Genomic DNA, 17450 nt, shown 5'->3' with positions numbered 1-17450 from the left:
CTACGAGGATAGATTGATAATAAACTAGCCTTTGATAGATGGCGCCACTTGATACCGAATTGGTTTCGGTGTTGACATTTGCCATTCATGACATATTTTAAGTTTTAAAAACAATTAGTTTGGTCTTTACAGCCGCAGAAAATGTAAAAAAAGAGTATCGTTCGGTGATTAAGTTCCTCCACAAAAAGGGTAAAACGAATGTACAAATCAAAGCCGCCCTGATGATACGGCGCGATCCCAAGGATTTTTTTCGCCGATTTATCACCGTTGATGAAACCTGGATGCATTATTACACTGCGGAAACCAAAGAACAGTGGAAACAGTGGCGAAAAAACGGCGAAGGGCCGCCGAAGAAGGCAAAGAGTGCATATTCGGCCGGTAAAGTGATGGCGACTGTTTTCTGGGATGCGAAGGGCATCATACACATCGACTACTTAGAACAAGGAAAAACAATCAATGGTGATTACTACGCAGCATTATTGGATCGATTCGATGCCGAATTACGTCTAAAATGCCCCGGTTTGGAGAGCGTAAAAAGTGCTCTTTCACCAAGACAATGCACCGGCTCACCTATCGGCCGTCACCATGGCAAAATTACACGAATTGGGCTATGAATTGGTTGAATACCCACCGTATTCCCAAGATCTTGCCGCCAGCAGGGATTTTTTCCTGTTGCCAAACCTAAAAAATGGCTCGGAGGACGCCGTTTCGCAACAAATGATGAAGTCGTCGCTGAAACTTCGGCCTATTTTGAAGAGCTCGAGCAAAAGTAGTATTTGGATGGGATAAAAAAATTGGAACATCGTCTTACTACTTAAGTGTATCGAGCTAAAAGGGGACTATGTTGAGAAATAAATCGATTTAGTTCCAAAAAACTTGTTTTTTCTATCAAAGGCTAGTTTTATATCAATCCACCCTCGTAGGTAACGGGTTTGACAATAACATCAACTTTGTATTTTATTATGACAACACTTGTCATTTAAGATTCGTGTCTTTTCGCTCAGTTTTTCGTTTTCCAATTCCAAGAAATGGAGCTCAACCACTTTACTGGCTGATAGTGGTGGTACTATAACCAACTTGAAAAGACACGGAGGATGGAAATCAACTAATGTAGCAGAGGGATACGTAGAAAATTCTTCTATCACGCTATAATAATGTTAAATTACTGCTCGCTTGCAATTGACTGGATAAAACTATTCTGGTTATAATAAACGAACCCCAACAAATTACTGTCATTCCTTGACATACATATATAATCTGTGTACTCATCTCATAGTCCATTCTTCTAACAAAAGCAGGCAGAAAAGTTTTTAGGGTGTAAGTACGGGTGATGTGCAGAAACGTTTAGACGACAGAATAGAAGCTAAAGCTGAAATAACGCCATTTTAGAGCAAGTCCAGGTACTAAATGATGCATACCAAATTAGTTCCGTTTCTGAGAAATTACTCTATCTTTCTCTTGAAATGGTAAAATAATATGATCTATAAACTATAAAATTTTAAAAATAAACATTTAAATCTTTGTTTTAATTGATGCAGTTTTATATTGTTAATAAAGTGTTTGTGAATATTAAATTCACTAGACAGTTGGGACTATTTTTTAATTTCAAAACTTTTGTTTTCGAAATTTTTTGGCAGTTCACGATGTTATATATGTAGTAGAAAGTACTGAATGAGATTATTAATATCTTGTTTTTTGTTTTCAGAGTGGTGCAAAAATAAATATTTCCGATGGATCGTGCCCGGAAAGAATTGTTACAGTCATAGGATCAACAAATGCAATTTTTAAAGCTTTTACACTAATATGTAAAAAATTCGAGGAGGTAAGATAAAATTAAATGTAATTAAAATTTTTAGAGTTCGAAAAAAAAAAATTATTTTTTTTTTTCGACGACAATTTCCCAGCTGACAGTCGAAAAAACGTCATTAAAATATTTCCAATTTTACAATTGTGATTAGTTTCCAGCATATCTTAATTACACAAGAAATAAGTAGCATGGTTTTAAGATTATTAAAAGGTATATGAAGCTATGCCTGTTTTGTGTATATCCTACATCTTGTTTAGTCCAACAGACTTAGGTTAGTAAGAAAGCGATATTTTTACCTGATCAGATTCTAAAAGAGCTGGATCAGATGTTTATGGCATTGGCGAACACTTACACTATGTTCGTCCGTTTCCTTTAAATTTTCCTCTGTCTACTTTATCCATTTTCTAGAGACGTTTTAGTGAGCAGTATCCAGTGAAAACGTGTGATTCTTCTGAGTTCAGTTTTGTTATTTTTGAAGCTCTAAGGGCCCCCGCGCACTAGGCAGCCAAGAATCCCTGGCTGCGGCAGCCAAGAATCCCTGGCTGCGGCAGCCACTAGAGCGTATCTGTTGCACCGGCATGACAGCCAAAGCGAGTGAGGATTCTGAAGGGAAATGAATATGGCTGCCTTCAGTCTCCCTACACTGTCGTGTCAGCCAGACCTATCCCCAACGTTTTTAAAATGACCTTTGATACCGAAAAATTAATTCGGGAATTTGAAAGCCGCCTTGGGATAAGAAAAATCGATTTGGAATATATCTTCTGGCGAATACAGTGATCGAGAAGAGAAAAACGAGGATGGGAAGAGATTACCTATATGATTTGCGAGGGCGATTTACCAGCCTTTTCTTTATTGTACATTTTTTACAAGACAAATAGTAAATAATTATGGCCTCTTCCAGGTCCATATCGCTTCCGGTTTATTGTCACTGCGTATTAAAGAACAGACACAACTAGCCGTCTATTGGCTGCTCATATATGTCGGCTGTCTAGTGCGAGAGGGCCCTTAGAGTCTTTTTGAATACCACTCAGGTCGTAATCTTTCCCTTGTTTTTGGCCTGGAATATTTTCCCAATAAGTTGTACTAAGTTCCTTTTCAAAATTTTTTTTGCATCAAAAAAAATTTTCCTCATCAAAAGATCAGTTGGAAGACGCCAGAACTCGTAGCTGAAAGACCTGAGGAGATGGTTTGACCATATCGTGCAGCAGTTACCAAAGCAACAATAATTGTCATTTGGATCGCCAACCTTCGGAAGGAGACGGCGCAATAATAAGAAGAAGAAGTTCCTTTTTCAATTTTTGGACATATTCCATGACTTTCTTGGATGCTACAGAACGATACTGGTGAGGTAAAAGGAGTACGAGCATTTTATTTAGCAATACGATCGTCAATCTGGTTTCTAAAAATTCTATCATTTCCTGGCAACTATAACCAATTTATTTTGTTGGACTTTCTCAGTTCCTTGAGAGGCTGTTTGTAGCTCCAAACTGATACGGATTCACAAGTTGTAGACTTGAGAATGTTTAATGCAGCTTTCTTGTCTGCTTAATATCTGTGAGTATCTTCATGTATTTCGTTAAATTGCGTATCTTAATACTAATGTTTGTTCGAGTTCTCCCCAATGGTACTCCTCAATTTTTTTAACCGATTTAACTTAGCACTTAACACACATTACTCTACTCAAACTTAAAATATTTACACTTACTCAAAAGGTTTTGCAAGGTTGAAACTAACGAGGAAATTTCGACCAAAACAGAAATTACACGAAAAAGCTTTATTAACTGGCGTTCTGCATTGTGCAGTAGAAGTCTGTCATTGACCATACGTCTAAGAGTATTGAAGTGCTACGTCTGATCCGCTTTGTTCTGTGGATCTGAAACCTGGACAACAAAAATAAAAAATCTTAATAAATTAGGAGCGTTCGAGTTGTGGTGTTACCGTCGCATGCTCAGAATCCCGTGGACAACGAACCTATACCCATACCTAACGAACGTGTGTTAGTAAAGACCATGCACAAAGAGCAACAATTAATCAACATCATCAAAATAAGAAAGGTCCAATACTTCGGCCACATAATGAGAGGACCTAAATATCGCTTACTCCGGTTGATCATTCAGGGCAAAATCGAAGGAAAACGCTGGGTCGGAAGAAAGCAACTGTCCTGGCTGCATAATATTAGACAATGGACAGGTCGAAATTGTTTCATCTAGCTGCCGATCGAGAACATTTCATCGGCTTGTTAATACGATGATAGCCAACGCTTGAAAACAAGTACGGCGCACAAAGAAGAAGAAAAGGTTTAGTTTTACTGGAGCCAATAGTTTTTTTTTATATTTGGTGTTGTTCTGTTCTTCTTTTTGATATGTTCTTTCCATCTTAATTTGGAATCTAGATATATATCCAGATATTTCGCTATATTGGCAGATGATCTAGCAGTGCAATTGAATACAATCGGTGTTTTATTAATTTTTTTGTTGATAAAGTCTACGTATATTGATTTTGTCTCATTGAGTTTTATACTCCATTTCTTAATCCATGCGTTAACGTCGTTAAGCATTCCTTACAATTTTTCTTTTGCTTTAACTTCATCATCATCAATAGCTAATATACTTGTGTCATCGGCAAATGTGGCAGTTATGGTGGCATGTATGACATTCCTAGTACATCATAAATTTTGTATATAATGTTTATATAAATGTTTATATCTTCTTTAGTCTTTCTTTAATATATTTTCTACCCCTTGTATCTGTATCTCCTTGTTTATAAAACTTTTAAGTATTTGTACATTTTTAAATGCTGATCTGATAACCTTAGAAATCACGCTGACTAGGCGATTGATTTTATTATCGTAGGAATGCCATCTAATTCCGTTATTGTTAAATATTTTTGTTCTGGTTGTATATGCACTGGATTTATGAAATTAAGTTTAATTTCTTTGGAACCCAACAGTCTTGATGTAACTTCTATTCCTTTGTCAAATAATAGATTATGTAGATATCGTCATATTTTTTAATTATGTCTGATAAAGGGGGTAGTTTTTTATTTGCTTGTTCTTTTACCTCCTCGCTTTTTTTGGGTTGCTGGATTTTGCTGTGGAGATTTCTTCAGTGTATTATTCTTTTTCTTTGTTTCGTTTGTTGTCTTAGTTTTTCTTGTGTTTGCTGCAACAATTACTGTTGATTTTGTTGTACAGCACATTGTCAATTTTCTTCAGTATTCGACATTACTTGATTAGGTTGCATAATGACTTCATTTATTTCATTAGGTATTTCAAATTGCGGATTTATGTTTGAGATTTTTATTATAATGAATTATCTTCTTCTTCCTCTTTATAAGCAATTCGACTTGTTAATTGGCGGATTAATTCTTCTATGGAATGTTGTCGCTCCATCTTTTGCGCGGTTCCGATATTTCTTCTTCCGATTAGTGACATATCTCTTGCTATTTTGATGACACGGGTCTTCCCCATTCTGCTTATGTGGTTATTAAATTCTGTTTTTCTATTTTGTGTCCATTCATTTATACACTGTACGGTACATTTTCTTCTGTCTTCTGCTACTGTCTACTGCTGTTTCCAGTAGCCTTTGTGTTGTGGCTGTGACCGGTCTTGTTCATGAGGCATATGTCATTTTTTGGTCTTACACTGGCTTTATAAATTCTTGACTTCATCTCAGTGTTAATGTGTCTGTTTCGCCATATAGTGTTATTAAGGCATCCTGCCAATCTATTTGCTTTTTATACTTTTTGTACTTTTGTACTTTTTGTACTTATCTTTTGCTTCTTTGTCCAGGTCTCCATAACTGGACAGTGTAATTCCAAGGTATATTATTTCCATTACTTGTTCAATACTGATGACATCAATTTGTATTTTACATTTGGTTGGTTCTTGGCTGATTACTATTGTTTTAGTTTTCTGAAATGAGATTGTTATATTAAATTCTTTTGCTCTTGTGTTAAATCTGTGGACCAGTCTTTGCAGAGTCTCTTCATCTTGGGCTATCAATATTGCATTCGTCTGCGTAACAGAGTATTTTCATTTCTTTGTTTCCTATTCTGTATCCTGTTCCTTTGTTAACGCTTTGGATGATTTTATCCATGATTAAATTGAAGAGCATAGGGCTCAATGAGTCTCCTTGTCTTATTCCGCTACCTATTTCTGTAGGTTCTGTAAGTTGTCCATCTATTATGACTTCCATTTTGTTGTTTTGATAGATGTTTTCGATAGTTTTTATAATATTTAGGGGAACTTCTTGGAGGAATAAATTATCTAAACGTACAATTAAACATAATTGAAAATGCAGTACGTACCACTTTAAAATCCATTTTTGATCAACCACCACACCACAATATGGATGGAGGAGAAAGATGGACAAGTGGCAAGGAAAAATGAGAAATTCAACGAAAACTCTCGTTCTAACATAGAAACTTAAAGAATACCAGAAGAAATACTAGAAAATTAAATAAAATATATTGTCAATAGTACAGATAATAAACGTATTAATTCTCAACGCCTACTGATTAAATAAAATATTTATACTTATAATTTATTTTTAGTTTCAGGAGATCAATAGTGGTAGCAGCTCGGTACCACGTCCTCCAATCACACTACGCCTAGTAGTTCCAGCCAGCCAATGCGGCTCTTTAATTGGAAAAGCAGGGTCCAAAATAAAAGAAATAAGAGAAGTAACTGGAGCGTCAATACAAGTCGCCTCTGAGATGTTACCCAACTCTACGGAGAGAGCTGTCACTATTTCTGGTACTGGAGAAGCAATTACGCAATGCATTTATCATATATGTAATGTTATGCTCGAGGTGAGTAAACGTAATAGTCTGTGATAAACTTTGGTTCAAAAATTGGTAATTTCAAATTTTAAATTTAAATTTGTGCTCTTTTGCAACTGTTAATATATTCTGATCTCTTTGAAGTGTCTCCTAGAAGATGAAAAAATTTTTCATCTGATTATCTCTCTCCCATACAGTTTGTATATGACAGCGATTATATTGTTTACGGATATAAGCAGATATTATTGCAGTTCGATAGTTGTGCCAATGAAAATGGGATTGATTTTGAATATCAGGATGTAGACGATCTATTATTTTATAGGAGCTATGGGGGACTACTGTCGACTGACGGTGATAGTCGTAACTTCTGCACTGCGTTCCATATTTTAGTATCCCAACAGTTGATTATTCTGACGGACATGTTTAAATAAACCGTCGCATTTCCTTTTATTGGGGGATAATTATTAGAAATAGTAGGATGGAGGATTATATGGAAAAATTAATAGCAGATTTCGACTCCCGGCCGGCATTAATATAATGGCATTACTAGTGTATAGCAATTGTACTTGTGCTATTGTCTAATTGTCACCGATAATCTTTCTTGAACGCTAATAGCTTTTCTCATATTTGTTGTTTCAAATGTAATTGTTGGATCCATTATAGTAAGCAGTTCGCCATATGTTTGTATAGTTAACTTACAAGTATTTATAAACTTTATGAAACTTTTCCTTTGGTACTATGGGATTTCTATAGTGTGCAATCAATATTATGTTTTTTTCCCTTTCTACGATGACGTTTCAGATCAACTGCAACACCTGCTTTCTCTGTCAAAATCGTATTGACATAACGCTACGGAATGGGTCTGTCTGCATATGCAGCTACTAGTCGCCAGACTGTGCGTCTTAGCGACACAGCTGTCTCATCACACTGATCGTCCGTCTATGTGGCTCCTAAACAATGTGGCGTCAAATTCTGGACAACATTTAGTTTGAAGTACTCGCCGTTCTACACCAACGGTACAAGTACTGTGAATCATTATGTACTTGATAAAAAAAGCCCTAACATTGAAATCCATTTGTCAAATAGACCCTGCGTGTACCAAAAATCGATTGTGTATAATATTCTGATCTTAAAGTACAACAATATGGAAATAAATCTACATTACGAAGCGCGTTGTCGACCAGAATCACGAGCTAATTTTCGAAGATCCAGGTTAGTCGATCCAGTTGTGGGTGTCTCCGAGAAAAGCATAAATATGTCGAATCGTCGACCATGACCTATACACAAGTCTTGCACAATTGAAATAAGACATATGCTTCCAGAAACCGGCAATAGTAACTGTGTTCATCGTTAAAGCCTGCATTTGTATTCCTTAAGAAAAAGGTATCCTATACCGATCAAGTTACGAATCAGGACGTTTTAATAAGAACACAAAAAGAAAAATGGGCTGTTAATCACAATAAAAACAGCCAAAATCGAATACCTTCCTCACATTATGAGGAACAGCAAAAGATATGGATTGGTGCAACTAATATTTTAAGGAAAAGTACAAGAAAAGCTAGTACCAGGAAGGCGAACGGTAATAATTAACGAAAATAATGAGTACACAGAAGAGATTAAGGCAAGAATAGGACAGGCAAGAAATTCTTTCAACAAACTGAAAAAAGTACTCTGCAGCAGGGACGTTTCAATTTCTTTAAAGATAAGACTTCTGAGATGCTACGTGTTCTTCGTATTATTTTATGGGTTAGAGGCTTGGACTTTAAAGAATGTTTCGGACATATTAGAAGCCTTCGAGTTATCTACAGAAGGATATTAAGAATAAGTTGGGTGGATAGAGTCACGAATGTCGAGGTGTTGAGAAGAATGGAAAAAGATAAAGAGGTTTTAAATACAATTAAAATCAGAAAATTGCAATATCTGGGACATGTCATGAGAGGCGAGCGTTATAACTTGTTGCAATTAATAATGCAAGGAAGAATACAGGGTAGAAGGAGTCGCGGAAGAAGACGCATCTCCTGGTTAAATAATTTGAGAGCTTGGTTTAACTGCACTTCTGCTGACCTCTTTAGAGCAGCGGCGTCAAAGTGCGAATTGCCATGATGGTTGCCAACCTTCTTAGAGGAGAGGCACGTGAAGAAAAAGAAGAAGGAAGGCGAAGGATTTCCTGGCGGTAAAATCTACGTACATAGTTCAACACAAAAACCACAAATCTTTTCAGAGCAGCTGTGTGCAAAGTACAGATCGCCATGCTGGTTGCCAACATCCGAAACGAATAGGCACTACAATAAGAAGAAAAAGAAATATTATTTCCAGAACATGAAATGATTAGCATATAAATAAAAAAGTTAACCTAACTGTCTCCGACCATGAAGATGTCCCCATTATTACAAAAACGAAACTTTCGTTCGAAACGAATGTTCACGTGCTGGAGATTGTATTTTAGCGCATTTCATCAACAGAGGAAAAAATTATCCTGTAAGGAGAGTAGTTTAAGGGAACAAAACAAAAGATTGAAGGTAGTCATTCATAGAATCGTTGGAGTATTGAATATGTTGAGTAAATGTTTCTTTATGTCCTTAAAAACAATGTGATTACAAGAATTTGTAAACCTTTTCGTTTGCAATATTTGATCACGTAAATATTACACTTCTATCCTCCATTTCATTTCCGCCAATTTCTAACTTCTAATTTTTTCAGTTGAATATCAGATATACAGAACTGTGTGTAGAGTGCATGAGGTCAATCTTTTGAATTTTTGAAAAAACCGTAATCGTTTCTTTACTTGCTCGGTAAGGCGAAACGCGTACGTCGATCACTCACGAGCCGGCGAATGTCACGGTATTCTTGAGCCAAGGACAGAGAGTGACTTTTCGTTGTGCCGTTCATTGGTTTCCTGGTTCAGATAAGGCTTCCCATTCGGATACCCGGCTAACGTTCGTGTGCTCATTTCGATCTTCAACTTAACTTCAACCTTCAGCTTACTTCAGGTACATATGTCAAAGAATACCGTAGGTCTACTCAGCAAGGACAAAAACCTCGCGTAGAGCAAAAGGGCAAACGCTGGCTTGATCCTGATGTCCAGTATGCATAGGAACTGCGAAAGCACGGCCTATCTATTTTTTTGGTTTAAAGAGTTTTCAGCAAGAGGCGCCAGAAGAGTTATTACACGGATAACTTGCTTGTGTCGGCCAAGCGTTAATAGCGACGTCGCATTTTGATCCTTCAATGATCCTTTGATCTCTTCCTGTCATTGGTAGAATTCGCCAAGTGTTGAATTGTTCACCCATAGACAGAGAGAACGTAAGTTGGGTTTAGACCGTCGTGAAACAGGTTACGTTTACCCTACTGATGAGTCGTCGTTGCGATAGTAATCTTGTTCAGAGCGAGAGGAACCGCAGGTTCGAACATTTAGTTGACGCACTTACTCGAGCGGGTAAATAGTGCGAAGCCACGACCCGTGGCATATATGCCTGAACGCCTCTACCGCATCATTTCTAGTCAACGGTGGCAAGAATATCTCTTAAAGTTTCAAGAGTTGAAAGGCTCAAAACAATATGACTACTAGGCAATCGCAGTTAGCTACGATTGTCTTACAAACCCACATTTACATTGAGATTATGGGTCGGTGAGATCGATCATTTTCCAGTAGACCGGATCTTTAGACGGACGAACATGGGTATTATAATGTTTTCTATGTTGAAACTCTGATTTAAACGACTTACGTAATTTGCAGGGTGTTGTACCCGATAGAGCAGTTTCCAGGCTGCGATCTATTGAGACTCAGCTCTCAGCTTGGTGATTTGTCTTGTCTGTTAGGCAAGACCAATTGGTATATATTTAAAAACAATCATTTCTTAGGTGATCAGTTTTTTCATGTTCTTTAAGAAGACATACTGGTAAATTTATTTTTTCTATATTTGTATCTTATTCTTGAATCACTTCAGAGATTCAAGGCATTGATATTGTAATAGTTATTTTTTTCTGTGCTAATTTTTGAACCATCGCATATTTTATCCATTAAATTACTTGTTATTCAAAACACAAACACATATAGATGTATATAATAATATCCCTAATTTTATTAATCCTTCTAATATTTTTAATTCCAAAAATTTAAAAAGAAAATATCAAAAAAGTTTGTATGTATTAAAACAGTACAAAACAAAATTACCAAATATAAACAAAATCAAAAACTTGGTCAGAGATTGAACACGTTACAGATCATACTGATGATAGAAGATGTAGAAACGGTTTATCAAAGCTGTGCAATTTGTTTTCTTCAACGTTGAGAACTACAAGCAGATATGTGTGTTAAGCCTGCTTAAGAACATAATTGTTTGTAGGGATAATATCAAAAAGAATAAAAAATCTAGATAGAAACTGACCACAACCATGAATACATGTACAAAGAGTGATCATCCACTACCCGAAAACCCGTAAGAGAAATTAATATTCTTTGACTATTATCTTTATAAAATATTTTTTTTAAATATCTCTTGTCCTGTTGAATGTTATGAGACATACCAGTTAAAATTAAGCTAAGCTCAAACCGAAGATTTTTCATTCACCCTGTTGACAAATTTACTTGTAGAAGTTACATTATAATATTTACAAGCGGGTATAACGACAGATCAAATGATCAGAGATATAATAAGCAGGTAATTTATGGGTCACCATACGAGAGGAAGAGAAAGACCTCTTCTTATTTATTTATTAATATAGCAAATACCCAAGTTAATGTCTGAATCTCACTAGATCTTTGCCTGGAAATTGTTTTACCAGGTATAACATCCTGCAAGATACGTAATCGCCTGCGGAACCATTTCGAGTTAGAACATCGAAAATATTATAATACTTCTAATGTGTTCGTTCGTCTAAAGAAGTCGACTACTGGCAGGGATCATTTCCCTGCCGTAAACCAATAATTTTAACTAAAGTAAGGGCTCATTAAACACGTGATCCAAAATAATAAAATCCTAAGAACGGATAGAAAGGAGAAAGTATCACCCTAATACTGCTAAAAGTTTGGAAAGATTATTATCAAAATCTATTGACTGAAGATCGTCCACTCTAAAGATAATGACCAGTGGTTCCAGTCAGACATCTTCTAAGAAGAAAACTCAATAAGACCAACTGAAGCAAAAAAAAGTCCTAATGGCAATAAAAAAATAGACAAGCTTCGGCAATGAGACCATTGAACTTTTAATAATTGAAGAACTGCCACTCGAATCGAAAACAGCCTACGCATCAAATATACAACTAGTGGTACAACAGTGGTAGGAAAGTGCTACAACTATAGAGGTTTAAGTGTAGCAACTTTAAGTGTAGCAAGAAGGATTAAGACAAGGTTGCGCAATGGCTCCAACACACAACACACAAGATACAAAAATCAGAATCTGCAAGACCATAGTTGAAAGCATCGCAACTTATGGAGCTGAGGTCTGGTAAATGATACTGTCAAAGTTTGAGTTTGAAATGGTACGGACATGTAAGCCGGACAAATGGAAGAGATAAGAATAAAAAGTAGATTAACTCACGGTACATAGTCTTTATTTCATTGAAAGGTAAATACTCTGTCTTCTAAAGTGACGCTTCCTTCGAAAGGACCGCGTTACACGTAGGTGAAAAGGCAATCAAAACATTCCATTCAAACTTAACTACAGAAGAAGAGGTAAGAAAAACGAACATTAAGAGACTTGAAAATCAATACATAAATGATAAACTGGTGAAAAATATTTTTCTAGAGCACTGTACTAAAAAAAAGTACAGTGAAGTAAATTAATGTGAACCTAACTTTTATTTGATGTTCTCTTTAGTTAGTCAACATAACTCATTGTATTTAAATATATCTTAACTACTAATTGATTTGTTGTACAAAGATTTCCTCTTATTTTTTCGATGTTTTTGTTTCAGTCCCCTCCCAAAGGCGCCACAATTCCCTACCGCCCCAAACCCCAAGTAGGTGGTCCCGTAATCCTAGCCGGTGGACAGGCCTACACTATCCAAGGCAACTACGCCGTTCCCGCCCATACAGACGTAAGTAGTTCAACAGTAATGCCCCCCCTATTCGCTCCCGCCCATCCTACCCCCCACCCACTGCCATTTTGCCATCCGCTGACAGCAGCGGCTGCTCCGGCGCAGCTTCTTGCTGCTTCTTTTGAGCCGCTCAAGAACGGACATTTGCAGGCCGCCCTTCCGCCCGCGCATCTCTTGCCAGATGTAAGTTAATCGTATTGGTACTCCCCCTGTCTTCCCCTCCAATATGTTGTATTATCGTAGACTGGAACCTTTGTCCAGTAAAACCACTTGTTTTGCACCTTACCAAACCACTTTTATACTATGGACCTGGAGTGACCACCAAAATAATGTGGTTCCCTTTCAAAACCTGCACGAACCAAGAATGAAGCCACCTTTATTAGTAATGTGTCTGGTTTACATAATAAAACTAAATATTTAAATAACTTTGAAATAGTTTGTAGAACAATCAATGTCAATGAAAAAGATTGAGCGTCTAGTTTTTGTTAAATACTTATGTTTTTTATCAAATTCGTCGGACAAATAAACATGTTTACGTCAGTACGAATAGAATTAATTTAGGATGGAACAGAACTGCTAATTGATCTTTCTGATCAGATTGCAGTATAAAAGTCACCCCTTAAGGGGCGTTTTATTAATAAATAAATAAAAAAACGTCAGTAAGAGGTCAATTACTCGATAGTTAAACTCGTCGATTGTTAATGTCAAACTTGCTTTCTATAAAATTTTTTTGTCATCTCTAAGCATTTGTTTTGGTTTTCTTATTAATTAGTTTTTGATGATATTTGCAGATCAGCATCGATCGTTTAGTGAACCTAAGGAATTTCTTCGTCTTAAGGAACTTTTTCACTTTTCACCTCTATATCTCAATCTAATAAGTTTCTACACTGCTATATTTATTATGTTGTCTGCACATTACAAGTTTCTATTATAAATTCTGTTTCATTTTCTCAACACAGTATCAAAATAATGTTTTGGCAGATTTATATAAATCTAGAATTACCACTCTTGTCATGTGCGGTTGTTTTATCCAGCATTAGCATAACATACCCAACAAACTCATCATATGACGTCACATGTGGTAATCCGGAGGTATCGTTGTGCTGTTAAGGTTTCTATTTTCAAATGAGAAGGAACTCCTATAAACATTGTGTCCAAAACGGTTCCATGACTTTAGTATTAGTAGTTTTAGACGTAATAGCAATGAAGCAAAAAACCTACCAAATTTTTGAAGCAGGATGGATCTCAATGAAAGTTTTTGCATTCGTTTCGTATGAGTGTCAGGAAATTTTGTGAACTAAAATGATGATGCGGAAATAAAAATTGCATTATTGAACAAGAAAAATTCATTTTCCAATGCAAATCCCATTTGGAAGTGATGAAAAATGATAAATGTGTAAATCGGAATTAATTGACGAAAATAAGTTCAATATTGCTACTCGGGGGGTTTTGGTGTCATTGAATATGACGGGGATGTTCTTCTAGGCATCTGGTGAACCAGCGCCTCGTCTCCTTTTTTGAAAATTTTGAAAATTCGATAGAAAATCAGTGCAAACTCATTACTCGGGGATTTTTGGGGTCACTGAACACTAGAGTGCAAAGTCAAGGTACAAAACAGAGTGTCAAGGTCTTTTCAAACACATACTGGATTACGCCAGGGAGACAGTCTATTGTGCCTATTGTTTAACATCGCGCTAGAAAGAACCATATAGAAATCGGGCATAACAACCAGAGGTACGATCATCAATAGAAGTGTACAGATATTGGCCTACGCAGATGACATTGACATAGTAACGCGGACAAAAAGAGACCTGATACAGGCTGTTGAAACATTAGAAAAAGCCGTGAAGACAATAGGACTGCAGGTCAACGTATGCAAAACAAAATACATGAAGGTCACGAATAGCACACAAATAGCGGCACCACAAGATCTGGTGACAGAAGTACATACATTCGAAGGGGTCACGGAGTTTATATATGTTGGAACACAACTAAATAACAGCATCCTAGTAAGCGTAGAAATTAAGAGAAGAATATATAAGGCAGGTCGTAACATCACACATAATTAGCAGAAAAACCAAGATACTAATATATGAACTCTTATTAAACCTGTCCTGACATATGCGTCAGAGACATGGACTATGGTAAAAAGCGACGAAGAACTGTTAGGCCGCTTTGAAAGAAGAATACTTAGGCACATATACGGAGGAGTACAAGAAAGCGGGATATGGCGCAGGCGCTACAATTTTGAGTTGTATCAATGCTATGAAAAATGCAACATCGTCCGGTCCATTAAAATTAATAGACTAAGGTGGCTAGGACACCTTGAAAGAATGGACACTGGAGACCCCCAAAGACAGATATTATATCAGGAGCCAGTAGGAACCAGGAAGAAAGGCAGGCCAAGATCTAGATTTAAAACTCAAGTCGAAGATGACTTGAGGAATCTAGGGGGTCAGAAATTGGAAAGCCAGGACGAAAGATAGGGGGAATGGAGACTAATTCTTGAATAGGCCAAGAGCCCACACAGGGTTGTAGCGCCAAAGATGATGATGAACACTAATTAGTCGGCGATGGTTTCCGAGTCACTTTGTGCTCAGAAGAGGGTTGTTCTCTTGGAGTTTGTGCATCGGAGACCATCACCGTTATGATATTCGTGATCAGCGACCACAAAAACCCCGAGTAACGAGTTTGAACTGATTTTGCATCAAATTTCCACAAACTTCTTTCGCAGCGGGTGAAAACGGATCTTTACAACCCAATTTATAGCGGGAATATGATGAGTAGGCCTATTTATAGGAAAATATTGAAATTGGAAAATAAAGTTGAGTTGGTGCGTAGTCTAAAATAGACTTCATCTAACGGAATCATCTTTCGGCACTTTTTTGAAGGATTATATTCTATATTTACAGTAAAAAAAAACGCCCACTTTAGTCAAAACAAGGTGATAGTTCTTATGGGACTCGGACGGTAATTTTTGTAAAAAGGTTTATCGTATCAGTATTCAGAATATAGTCATAACCTGAGGACACACCGAATTTAGACAAGGATTACTCTGAGAGGTAACACCATAAATGGATTTTATTGGTAGGGCCAGCAAAGGTGTTTTCATAATAAAGAAGTTACAGTCATATTCGGGGTGTTTTTTTTAAGAAAGTTTAATAAGGTAAAAGAAGATTAGACAAAATATTACAATTGTCTTTTTGACACGTTACCCCATAGTGCCAAAACGAGTAGTTCCTTTCTTAATTTTCACTTATCTGACGCAAGATAAAAAGTGTCAGAATGTACTAAAAATGACCAGATATTTTTTAAAACGTTATGCAATTCATACTTTCCTCAAAAACAATCACTTCCGCACGACCCTGTTTATTTGTAAACCAGTTTTGGGTGTTTTGTTTCCTTAGTTCCGCGAATTTGAATAGTCTCTTTATTATATCTTCTAGTTCACGAGAAAACCAGTTGTGTTTTTCAAGGTATTTCTACCTTATCCTAATTTTTTTTATTGAAAACATTTGGGCTTTTTTTTAAGTGTATTGTATGAGACTATCTGAAAACGCACTTAATATTACATCATTCCATTGACTACTTTTATATTAAATAAAAAGTACAAACATTAACAAATGAATTTTATGTTACTTTAGTTTAAACGAGACACATTACCGATACAATTTGAGCTTCATCTTGAAACATTGTACGAGATAATAAAAAATCACTAAATTCAAATTATTGCAGATGAATTTTGGAAGGACGTAACCCATTCTGCCATCATTATTTTCCGCTTATTAAATTTTAGGTATCGGGATCCACGTAACGATTTATGATAATTGCTCAAGTAACGTGCAGCCGTGAAGTCTGTGCAGAATGGGCGGAATGAACATAAAAGTCGATTTAGTAAGTAGCGAAACAGTGGTTTTAGTAAATATGTTGTGTTATGTACATATTTGCGTGTTACCTTCGTTTTGTCCTAGTCGCAATTGTGTTTTTATGGTCTATTGATTCTGGTGAGGATTTACCATCAGTGCAAACAACAATTTTATAAAAAATATGAATATTTTAAATTTATCTTTTAAAATTTGAGAATGTTTTTAAAATATATAACAAAAACCTATTTGGCATTGTGGTGTTATTTGGCGATGTAAATTGTTTTATTTAGTTTTTCCTTATTTTTTTTTTTAATTTTAATATTTTATTTCGGCTTTTTCATTTATTATATTTAATTATTTATTAATTTTTAATTTATTAATTATTAAATAACATATTGCACAGGGACGAGGTTGATGCTAATATCTAAATATAAATGTCTCAATAAAACGATACCTAAATTGTCTAAGTATGAAATGACACTTGAGATGTGATACATTTGGAATGGACAAAAAAAGACTATAATATAGTACGAGATACCACTGCAAAATCACTATGATCATAATGTAGTTAATTAAACTCACATTTTTACATACATTTAAGAATAGGAGAATACATTGGTTGTCTGTCAAAAAGTGACCGCAAGTAGTTCTAGTTTGAGCAAAAGTTGAACTGAAGCTATTTAGGACTTCAGATTGAGAGGTTGATTGAAGAAATTACATTAACAGATAGATTGAAGTGGTATTAGCCAGTAGGATCATGTTGCTTCTAGGCTTGCTACAAACCTTGACTAATTGGTGTGATGGTGAACACCACACGTGGTTTTTATATGGAAAACCCACCAAAAAGGAGAATTATAAAGAAAATCAAGAACAAGAAGTCTTGATGTTAGTTTTGACAGTACAAAATCAGAAATTCTTGCCTTTGCCGTGAGACAGGTTCCAAAATATTTATAATT

The 17450-nt window shown here is 36.0% G+C and overlaps 1 protein-coding gene across 3 annotated transcripts in view; it reads left to right on the top strand.

Moving 5' to 3' along the window:
• mub (poly(rC)-binding protein mub) overlaps nucleotides 1-17450 on the top strand; it is a 413814-nt gene that overhangs the window by 312254 nt on the left and 84110 nt on the right. For all 3 annotated transcript variants that reach the window (XM_072540673.1, XM_072540672.1, XM_072540671.1), the window contains 3 exons: nucleotides 1706-1822; nucleotides 6362-6619; nucleotides 12506-12628. In XM_072540673.1, the coding sequence (XP_072396774.1) occupies nucleotides 1706-1822; nucleotides 6362-6619; nucleotides 12506-12628 (498 nt within the window). The remainder of the gene's footprint in view (nucleotides 1-1705; nucleotides 1823-6361; nucleotides 6620-12505; nucleotides 12629-17450) is intronic.

Source organism: Diabrotica undecimpunctata, chromosome 8 (genome assembly GCF_040954645.1).
Source record: "Diabrotica undecimpunctata isolate CICGRU chromosome 8, icDiaUnde3, whole genome shotgun sequence".
Lineage (NCBI taxonomy): Eukaryota > Metazoa > Arthropoda > Insecta > Coleoptera > Chrysomelidae > Diabrotica > Diabrotica undecimpunctata.
This window is presented reverse-complemented; position numbering and strand designations above follow the sequence as displayed.